Genomic DNA, 10,350 nt, shown 5'->3' with positions numbered 1-10,350 from the left:
AAACGCCCAGCAGCTGCCACAGTATCCTTGGTCCTTAACCGGATTGAGCACACCCTTCTTTCTCCAATCAACCGACGTTGGAAGAGTCGTAGTTGTTGGTCCAGCTGACACGGAAACGACAGGCTTCCAACGGACACAGAGAGTTTCAGATCTCACCTCCAGCAACAAATCCATCTCCCATGCCTTCGCTCATATCGGTAGAACTGAGCTTGAGGGCGGCGAACTCCTCGAGAGTCAGGTCCGTGTATTCGTTGACTCCCAACTTGTATGAAAGGTCTGATTAGCTCAGTACGCACATCTTTTTACAACTGACCGGTATCACTCACTCTGGGCGTTGACTTCCTCGATATAATTCAAGTTGTCATGGAAGATAGCAGCTCTCTTCATCTCTTCCTCCTTATTGTCATAACTTTTACCATGCCTGCAGAAGAAGGCATTATAAACGGAATACAATTCACACCGTTTCTCACTTTTTTTGGAATCCAATGAAAGCCAAGCCCGCGGCTTCCAGATCCACAGCCTTGCACACAGGAAAGGCGAGGAGGAATACGACTGAGATGGTAGTCATTTCAACTCGATCACTCGATACAACTGGTAGGTAAAGCGAGTCTTCACCGGTGAGTCTCAACGAAGTTTGAACAAGGCTAGAGTATGATAGGATCGATGACTTGGTATTCCGGGGTCCAACGAATTAGCGAAAATGAACAGGAACACATTCTCGGTCCGCACGTCACTTACGTGTGACTCACTGTAGCGCACAGACTCGTGCCCTCGGCCGAGGAACTTTAACAACCCCGCAGCTTCTCAGGTGGTAAGAAATCGAACGAAAACAGATTGAAATTTTATCTGAAGCTGATTGTTGAAAGAAAACTAGCTTAAGACCATAAATGACTCTTCTCTTTAGCGATAACTAACCTCCATTTTTTGGAATGCTCCTTGTGCGAACGCCCATCCAGCACACACGCCCCACTAGGGCAGCACGCAGGGACGACTGTATATACATTCGCTCTGTCGCACTAGACAATTAATCGAGCACGCTCAATACCTAGTGGTACCTATAGATTCGCAGAGGCTCCTCGTGCCCACAATTGAAATTCATCTCCGTTGTGTGAGAAGTCAGTGTAAGAGGCATTACGCATCACACAGCGCACAAACTTATTTCACGCACGCCGATAGGATGCGATGGTCGGAGGATCTCTTTTGAGCTACTGCTTCCGTGATTGGAACTAGTTGAGTTCTCTATGTTGGCAGTTGAGCGTGCCACGCTCAGCGTGTGTCGACTTACCGTGTGCCACTTACATGCCATACACTGTATGGCATACACAACTTTCGCAGTTTCACTCGATCACACACTTCATCATCCAAGGACTCGGAAGTTCCGACTCGGGACCACGTGGAACCGAGGTGAGGGCGAGTTGGCTTCCCGTGTTCCTTCGTCAAGTCACACGGAGCAACCGATACAGCACTAGTGTGCCGGCCGGGGACGGCTTTTGTCTTGGCGGACGTCCTCGTCTGACTGTGGATATCTTCTGATTCGGAAGCTCTGAATCGAATAGAACCTGCAATATGGCTCCCGTATTGAAGTTCCAGCCCGGAACTTCCGGAGTGACCCAACTTACTTCTTTCTCAATTCACAAGCCACTTCTGCAGCGAAACGGTGACGAGTAATTCCTTTTTTTCAGGGCAATGCCCGCCTTTGCAGGGCAGAGCATTCGCTCGCCTTAACGGTTTCACAATTTCGTCTGAGGTTGATATCTCAGGGCAAATCTTTGCTAAAGGATTTGCAAGTGCGCAAGATGTTTTTAGGAAGATCAACTATGCGGAAGGTTTTAGTTTCTTACGAAGTGATTGCGTTATGTTGAATCGTAAGTTTATCGGCTACATTCGGAGCTGAACTGGGAACGGTTGGGAAAGTTTTGAGTAGCTCTCGATCGCGAAATTTTAGATTATCCATTTTCGTACTGCCAAATCGGCTTTACTGAGTATACAGGTTGTAGTTTGGTAATGTTTTTCTTTGGAGCTTTATTTTTGGGGCTACTCTCGTACAGTTTGCTGAGGAGTGGACAAAGTAAAACCGAGCATGAAATGCGAATATGCTGTTCAATGGGAATGGAGGTACTGGGGATTGAGATTCTAGTGGCTAGAATCTAGCCAATGGGTGCAGCAACTGCAGCAGCTGCAGTTGGGGGCAAGCGGCAGCAGCTAGGGGGTTGTTCGGTCGCAGAGTCTGCCTTGGTTCTGTGTGTGTTGGGGAAATATAAATTCTAGGACTCGGACCATGGCGGCGATCGGTTCGAGCCTCTCCCCGTCCGGCCTTCGCCCCCGGGAATATTAGTACTGGACGAGGTACAACTCAACAACCGGTGGTTTCCCTGCAGCGCCCACATCTTCATGCTGCATCTCAGCCCTCAGTAGCTTCTACGGCGTCAACCCAACCTGCCGAACGTTCATGGGAGGAACACACTCGCGGTATTGGCCAATCTAATTCGTCTGACTATGATCCTGGAGGGCTACGTCTTGCTCGAGCAGAAGCTGATCAGTGCCGTCAGGTGGCCGATGTTATGTTCGCGAAGTTTCCTACAGTCACTTGGGCGGCCAGGCCGGTCAAAAATTCCAACCCGCTGCAGAGGTATAACACGGATATCAGAGCCGAGAAGGCATGGATGGGTCACGGTAGAGTCTCAGAGAGGATCCCAGGTAATGTGCACTCTTTTTGACTAAACTCGTGCGAGTCGCACGGTGCGACATCCTGGTTGGATTGTTCTATGCTAACACTATTACTTTCAGACCTTCATGATCACAAACGAGCACGCATGTGAAGTAATTGGCTTCAGTGAGAGCTCCTTGGGGACATCGGGCAGGATGAACCTATCCGATAGGTTCAATTAGCTAAGCTAATTTAGCTCATTAACTTAGTTTCTTACCTAACTGTTTTGAGTTCACGAGTCTGATACAGAATTTAAGCCACCGATTCGCAAACATGTAGCGTTCACTAAACGTCGTTTAGCGATATCAAACCGATACATAGTGTGCTATCCTGTGAACTGAGGTGGTTTGTCCTAGTCACTGAACTTCAGCGCCACTTTCATTCGAGATGCAATAATTCAAATGTTCTGTTTGCAATCAACGGTCTTCGGTCTGATCGAATCGGTAACCGAGGTTCAGTGTATTATACCTCGATTGGATGTTCGGCCTTGTGTATCATATGTACAAGTTATGGACTCGTCAATGACGAGTCATCATTGTCTGCCCCGAAAAACTGACATTCGCCCTCCATTTTCACCCAAAACTCTGTAAAATCACCAAGCCATGGCGTGCGCTCTGGTGCCCTCAATTTCCTCCTAGGGCCCTGGCAATTCCCTCCCTGCCCTCGAAGTTCCAGATCGCCCTTTAAATTCCGCCACTCGGGCGAGCGATTTACGGTGCCCTGTAAACCACGCTTCTGCCCTGGGAAAACGTAATCACCCTCGTGAAGTTGCCTTCCTTAATCATGAAATTGATGTCTTTATTCGCGAAATTGATTTCCCCATTCAACCTTCATCGCTAAATTGATGTCCCTGTCCGCGAAGGTGACTTCCTTATCAGCTGAATTGATAGCCTAATCCGCCAAAAAGATTTCTGAAAGGTATAGTAACTGGTCACAGAAGTATTATGCGTTGTTATATGAACTGCGAATTGGCATTCTGTGCCTTATAGATGATAATAATACAGGTCGTGGTAGCAGATTCGTGAATTTTGGCCGATTTATGGTAATGACTTTTAGACTTATTTGCCTTCACTCAGTGCGTTCGGCGCCTCTTTCTTCTCGTTACCGTTCTACGATATGAAGGAATTCCATCGCATTCTCTCACTGTTTGTTGACTTCCTTCAAACTTCTTTGCAGAGCCCCTCCTCGTCCGCTACCACTCGTCCAGGTATCCTATCAATCACTGTGAAACTCAAAATTCAGTTCGTTTCGCAATATTGTTGTATAATCTTTGAATCGGTTAAAAGCGTTCTATTCTTCCAGGTGTAGTGCTGCCCTCGTGGTTTATGATGGATACACTCTCGTTGACTTAGAGGAATTTTAGGCGATCATTTCTAAGTGATTTTTGAAAAGGAGTGCCAATACAAATGTGTAGTTGTGTAGATTGCACAACTATGGAATCTTAGCTTAGCTCGAAGCTAGTTGATGAGTTTATGAGTCTAATTGTAGATAGAATCACTAGATTCCATTAACCATTGCCTTGAGTTCCCAAATGGTTAAGAAAATGCCATGTGGTATATATTTACCGCTCGTAGGTTCATGATGTGCCCTGTGGGGTAGAGTCAATCGAGCTGCTTCCGTTAAACTCCTAGGTATGCTCGCGCCACTCATGATGGCGATCCTGTGATTCGAGGGAGATGAGGAGGTTGAGGATTTCCTTCCACATTGTACACGGCTATCAACTCGACGAGGGGAATGAGAGTAGTGTGTTGACTTGGAAGGAATGAGAAACGATTTTTGATTGTTGTCGCGTCCCCTGTCTCTCACCGGGTACTATGAGATTGAGGTCAGCCGCTCTTATATATGGTTGTTGAATTACCTGGACTTCACTCACTCTGAAATTTAAAATTCAATCGATCGAGCTGATGTCGTGGACTAGACGAAAATTGATTCTATGCGATTTACTAAGGGTTTTTATTTGTATTCACTAAAATATTTCCGATGATAATTTTCAGTAATTTTTCGTGTCAGTGGTTGATATTGCTCTGTGCATGTACAGTGCGTTCGCGTGTGATGAGCAAATCGAATACACAGAACGGCTGAGATTATCACTACGAAAACACCGCGAATCGATTTCGCATGAGTTTTGATTACAGTGACCAACTGAGAATGGGTGGTAAATTGAGTTTCTCAAGAATTGTGCGAATTTATTCAACTTGCCTTTAAAACGTTGACGCACCGCATATGATCCTCTGGTGTCGTAGTGGTATTGTGACCATGCTATTGTTCGACAGATGCTCTCGCGTGTTGAGTTCTTTTACTGATATCGGAATGCTGAGCGGGGTAGTGAATGTGAAATTCGAGTGTGTCGTGAGTTACGACTCGTAGCGACAGTAGAAGACACGGTTGGACATGGAGCCAGTCTGAAAATTCCCAAATGCGCATGTGGAATTCTTGAAGGGATTAACGCAGCTCTTTGAGCGTTATTGCGTTTGTTATACCAACGCGTTATCTCGACGAATTGATAAGGAATACCAACTTAATATCAGAAGTAGTTTTTGTTTTTGCTCAGCTGAGCTTAGGAGTTCCCTCATTTACTATAGAAGTTTACATGCGAGTAGAGGTGTCCAGAAAGCAACGAAAATTTCCTAAAATTCCTCCACAATCGGTACTGTCACCGACCATGTGTGTATTCGTTTTAAGATGGGGAATAACTCACATTTTCGAACTAAGTTTTTGCTCGCGGGCGTATAGCCACTGTTGAAATATACACATTTTTCATTGAGGCGAGGAAGCAATCATACGATCAGGAGTCTGCGTTGTGATGCTATATTGAGTACGTGTCACCATGCGTAGCATTGTTGTGTAGTATGCTAGAGGTACCAATCGCCGCAAGTATATCATCACCAAATCATGGCAATGCTAATGCAACACCTTCCGCGAGGCACTTGGATAGTCGTTTTAACACAATAGTAGTCCAAACTGTGTTGGAGAAGGATGTCGCTGTTGTGGGAGAGCTCGTTCCAATGCGAATCCGTATGAAGTTGGAGCCAACGCTGAGAGATGCTATTCGAGTGCAAGTCGTGATAGCCCCTCCAGCAGATTGGGGAGCATTTCTGAGCGGCTGGTCCGGGTCGAAGTTGGTGACACTTATCCCTGGTGTTGCGAAGGAGTTGACTGGTCTGGCAGTTATTGGTATAAAGGCTGGCCCTGTGCGTATGCAGCATTTGGTAAGGATATGCGGTAGAACAAGAATGGTGTAACGTGTGAATACGATCGTGGAGAAAGATTTTCTCGATATAGTAGAGAGTGTTTGAAAACTTCGTTGACAATTTGAAGGGCTTGGAGTTTCTCAGAGGTGTATCACCAAGGCTAACACTTTTATGTTGGTAGGAAGTTCCTGAAAAGTTGTTCTTTGCACGTGAAAAAATAAAGAGATATACGGAGTTTAGTGGTGTGTGAGTTTGACGTCCACCGCCTACTACGACAACACGGCTTAGTTGGCCTCGCATCGATGCACATTAGCTCACGAGAGATCAGTTTAAGCCTTTTAAATTGTCAAGGAGTGTTGTCCACAGGGCGAGATAATCTCTGTGAAGATACTTCCTTTCCTCTCGTGATGTTGTGGTTTGTGGGCTCTAGATGGAAAACTATTTCTAGCTTGCATGTGTATTGTGAGAAGCTTGACGCTTATACGAAGTTTCGATCTGAAAAATATGCCGTTGAGAAACAGTTTCCCTCAGTGAGATGATGGTAGTATGTTCAGGTTCGAGCCTCACTAGTATCTAGACAAGATGGCAAGGACCTTCCCGATGTAGAGGGAGGAGTTACGATTGATAATTTCGATGCTATTGATCTCTTTGTTCTACCTAGCAGGGCTGGTGTGCCGATTGAACGGGAAACTGTTTAAAACTATACTAGCATGTGGAGTTGTTATTACAACGATATCCACGAAGTCTACACCAAAACGTCTAGAACGGAACTTGACGATTCTTTCTCTGTTGAAAAATAAAAAGTGCTCACGCGAATGGTGTGGCATATAAAGCGGTCGTTTATTAAGCTGATTTCGAAACCCAGAATCGCTTCTTACGCGTACAATAGGAGCTAGGTCTTCGTGACGATGGGGCGAAGCTCGCTTAGTCCCCGTCAATTGATTCACTCAATAGACGCACCAAGCCCTATCCTGGAGTTTGTCCCGGGTTCGATCCCCGGGTAGGACATTTCTCCGTCATTAAAGTTTTCCGTGCATATCTTTTCGAGCTGTTCATATAATCGAGTTTTCCGATTCTTCCCAAAACCTCGGCATATAGAGGAGTCGTTTGATCTATCTGGTGGACGCCTACGCTTCGTAGCTAAGCTAGAATAATTCTGCACGCACGCACAACGCGAAAATGTCTGTTGTTGCGGTATATGCTTCGCTCGCTTCGCAATTATGAAGTCCAAATTTAGAATATGGTTACAATGACCATCTACTGACCATCTCCTGACCATCTACTGACTCAACAACTCTGCTACTTTACTTGGCATGTTGAGACGTAAGATATTTGGGCGAGCGAGATTGTTGTTGCGCCGTAAAATAATCGATTCTGTTCCAATTTTCGTAAAAAGCTGTCGTTGTAGGAAGTCGCGGTTTCGCGTGTTGCTGGGGTGTGAGAGGATGTAGAATTTTTGTGGTGATTTGAGAGAAAGTGAAAGCCTCTCATGAGAGGATGTCGGTATTGTTAAGTAGATTACGGTATAGCTGAGATAGAGTAATTTTGGTAATTATTATTTGGTGATTTTGAGAGGCTCATAGGTCAGTGTTTACTCTTTCCCTTGCGATAGTATGGACTCGTCTACTATGAGGTAGGAGGCTCGTGATTGCCAAGCAGGCCGAGATTAGAGATTTCAGTTACCGCGAGAAGGTTACTCCTTCACTAGCGTACACTGTTGGGGTGGATAAGATACTCGCTGAGGGCAAGAGCGATTTTCAAGACATTTTGCTGATTCAGAGCAAGTGTTTTGGGCGAACTCTTGTGCTTGATAATCAAGTAAGGAAGTATTCATGGAGAATATGCACATGTTGGTGAAAATGCGAAAATTCTAAGGAAATTTTGGGGAGGTTTTCTGTTGTTTTCTGTACACTCGAAGATGAATTCGTTTGTGAATTTCCACTTTTGAAATTATGCACATAAACAAGCACATGTGTTGGTGACAATACGAAAATTCTGATGAAATTTTGGGAGTTTTTCGTTGGTTTCTGTATACTCCTATCAGAATTCGCGTGGGAATAGTGAGGAAACTTCTGAGCTCGACTGAGGAAAGCGAATTCAGGTTCAGTCTTGCGAAACTGATGAAGCGTGTTATCACGAGACTTTGGTCCATCCTGCCATGCTGGCCCATCCGAATCCTAAGAGGGTTTACATTGGTACCCAGGAAGTGATATTGGAGATGTGATGGTTGGACATGCTTAGGTGGCGGCGGCGAGGGCGCTACTGCTCGGGAAATATTGAAACATAAGTCTGTGGAGAAATGCGTGATGGTTGATTTGGATAAGAAGGTATGACGGAAAAAAGTAAAGTTTTTTTTCGAGTTGATTTTGGTTTTTAGGTTGTGGATTTTTGCAGAGAGCACATGACTCAGTGGAACGAGGGAGTTTTCGAAGACCCTAGGTAGAGTGATAAGAATATGTCGAAGTTAAGGAGATATGCAGATTCACATGCTACTATGAAGATGCTTATCAGTGGCTTGTGGAAAACGTGAAAAGTGATGCTGATAAGTTTGACGTTATTGTGATGGACATCTGCGACCCCTTGGATGCGGGTCCGGGCTGGAAATTATATACTGTGGAATTTTACAAGGAAGTTTTGGAGAAATTCCTTAATAAAGGAGGTATTTTGGTCACTCAGAGTAAGTCTGGGATTTTTTGAGGAAAGACGTAATTTGAATAAATTATGGTAGGCACTGGAGTTGACCTTTCTTATCCTGGCAACCCGGAAGTAACTGATCCTTATCTCACTATTCGTAACACATTCAAGGCTGTTTTTGGGGAAGATATGGTATGTTATTTGTGGTCCGTGAAGTTGCATAAAAGTGTGTCTGCTGTAGAGTGTTGGAAAATTTTCAGCTGAGCTCGGGAGTATCCCCAGTTATACAAGTTTTCGAGAGGATTGGGGTTGAAGTATGCAAAAACCAACGAGAATTTCCCGAAATTTCCTCAGAATTTCCACATTGCCATCAACACGTGGTTGAGTATGTGAATATTTCTCAACACTGCTGCTGTTGCAGGTGCGTTCCTATTTCGCTGACATTCCTTCTTTCTTCTACCCCTGGGGCTTCACAGTGGGGTCTGAAAGTGCCGAGGCTCTCGCCAGTTATGATCGCAATGCTGAGGAAATCACTGCTGAGCTCAAGAAACGTAGTGTGTGCCAACTCCCGGTTGGAGTTCTATGCTTTTGCGTTGTAGGCATTGGAGAGGCGAAGTTCAATGCACTCAGACACTACGATGGCATCACGCACAAACACATGATGGCCTTGCCTAAAGCGGTAGGTTTTTGATTTTCCGTTGTCATTGTGAAAGGATTCATATGGCGCTTATTGGAGTCTTACGTCAAGTGGCGTGATACTTGGTGAAAAACGCGATACTTGCGAAATGCAGTAGTCGTGAAAAATGTTTTTCACTAGTGTTTTTCATATCACTAGAGTGGAAGTCCATTATAATCTCTCTAATGAAAAATGAAATTAATGAAAACCCCGAATCTGGTTTAATAATATAAAACATTAGTGATTTCTATTGATAATAGTAATACAAAGAGAATGTTGGTGATGTAAGGTACGTAGACGTATTGCAGAGTTGAAGGATGATGATGTCTTTACTGTTGAGAAGCCCATCTTCTGTAAGCGTGATTGAGCGTTTTACTACTACGTTTCTGTTGGAAGTGTTCACGGTTTGGTGTTTTAAGTGGTGAGAAACGTCCCGGCCTCGGATTGAACCGGGGACCTCTAAAATTGATGCAAATCTCTGCTACAACATTCACAGTGTCAACTGCTCGAGTCGCTGAAGCTCTCTCCGTTTGGAAACATGAGGCATTTAACACCAAGAAAGGAAAAAGGAATTGCAGCAGCTAATGGTGGCTTTGTCTTCCCAACGATAGTCATAACTTCATTGCGACGTACTGCATTTCATCCGAAACATTGGTTCCCGACGATCTACCATCCAGAAGCGAATTCTGCCGAGAGGAAAGGAAGTGTCTTGACATGTCTCCTGGACAGCACTCCTTGCCGTGGTGACGAGACAATTTAATAGGCTTAATCTGATCCCTGGTGAGCTAATGCGCATCGATGCGAGTCTAACTAAGCCGTGGTGTCGGCCTTGGACTTAACACTCATACACACACACCTTCTGGCTGTTTTACAGCTTGACGAGATCAGACAAATCGCATGTCAAAGCGATAGTGCTACAAGCACGAGCGATAATACTAGGGAAGGTTCGTCGAGTGCATGCCCAATTTTGTTAGCGTGCTGATGGACATTAATCACCACCGTTACGGTATAGAATCCACCGACGTATTAAGCGAATGAAGTCCCCAACACTCACTGAAGCGAACTAAACTTCCTTTTTAGGCGGGAGAAAGAGCAGATTGGAATGTGTTGTAGTATGTGGCTGCTGGTGAAGACAGAGCCTT

General features: G+C 45.0%; 3 protein-coding genes across 3 annotated transcripts in view; 2 read left to right on the top strand and 1 right to left on the bottom strand.

Annotated features, from left to right (window-relative positions):
* Positions 1–595, bottom strand: part of Pmar_PMAR000556 (thiolproteinase SmTP1, putative) — a 6,591-nt gene extending 5,996 nt beyond the window's left edge. The window contains exons 1-3 of the mRNA XM_002771456.1: positions 471–595; positions 327–421; positions 157–276 (exon numbers count right to left, since the gene is read on the bottom strand). Coding sequence (XP_002771502.1) covers positions 157–276; positions 327–421; positions 471–568 — 313 coding nt within the window. The 5' untranslated portion in view covers positions 569–595. The remainder of the gene's footprint in view (positions 1–156; positions 277–326; positions 422–470) is intronic.
* A 4,964-nt stretch (positions 596–5,559) lies between these two features.
* Pmar_PMAR000555 (hypothetical protein) lies at positions 5,560–6,601 on the top strand. The gene is made up of 2 exons (XM_002771455.1): positions 5,560–5,916; positions 6,453–6,601. Exons 1-2 carry the CDS (start codon positions 5,713–5,715, stop codon positions 6,594–6,596), a joined length of 348 nt encoding a protein of 115 aa, XP_002771501.1. The 5' UTR covers positions 5,560–5,712; the 3' UTR covers positions 6,597–6,601.
* A 925-nt stretch (positions 6,602–7,526) lies between these two features.
* On the top strand, positions 7,527–9,575 carry Pmar_PMAR000554 (spermidine synthase, putative; the record flags this gene model as incomplete). Its single annotated transcript, XM_002771454.1, has 10 exons — positions 7,527–7,531; positions 7,578–7,716; positions 8,000–8,093; positions 8,140–8,225; positions 8,276–8,337; positions 8,379–8,575; positions 8,627–8,724; positions 8,954–9,083; positions 9,132–9,211; positions 9,498–9,575. The coding sequence occupies 10 exons, from the start codon at positions 7,527–7,529 to the stop codon at positions 9,573–9,575; spliced, it is 969 nt and encodes a 322-aa protein (XP_002771500.1).
* Positions 9,576–10,350: the final 775 nt, after the last annotated feature.

The sequence above is a fragment of the Perkinsus marinus genome (genome assembly GCF_000006405.1).
Source record: "Perkinsus marinus ATCC 50983 genomic scaffold scf_1104296962770, whole genome shotgun sequence".
NCBI classification, from domain to species: domain Eukaryota; phylum Perkinsozoa; order Perkinsida; family Perkinsidae; genus Perkinsus; species Perkinsus marinus.
This window is presented reverse-complemented; position numbering and strand designations above follow the sequence as displayed.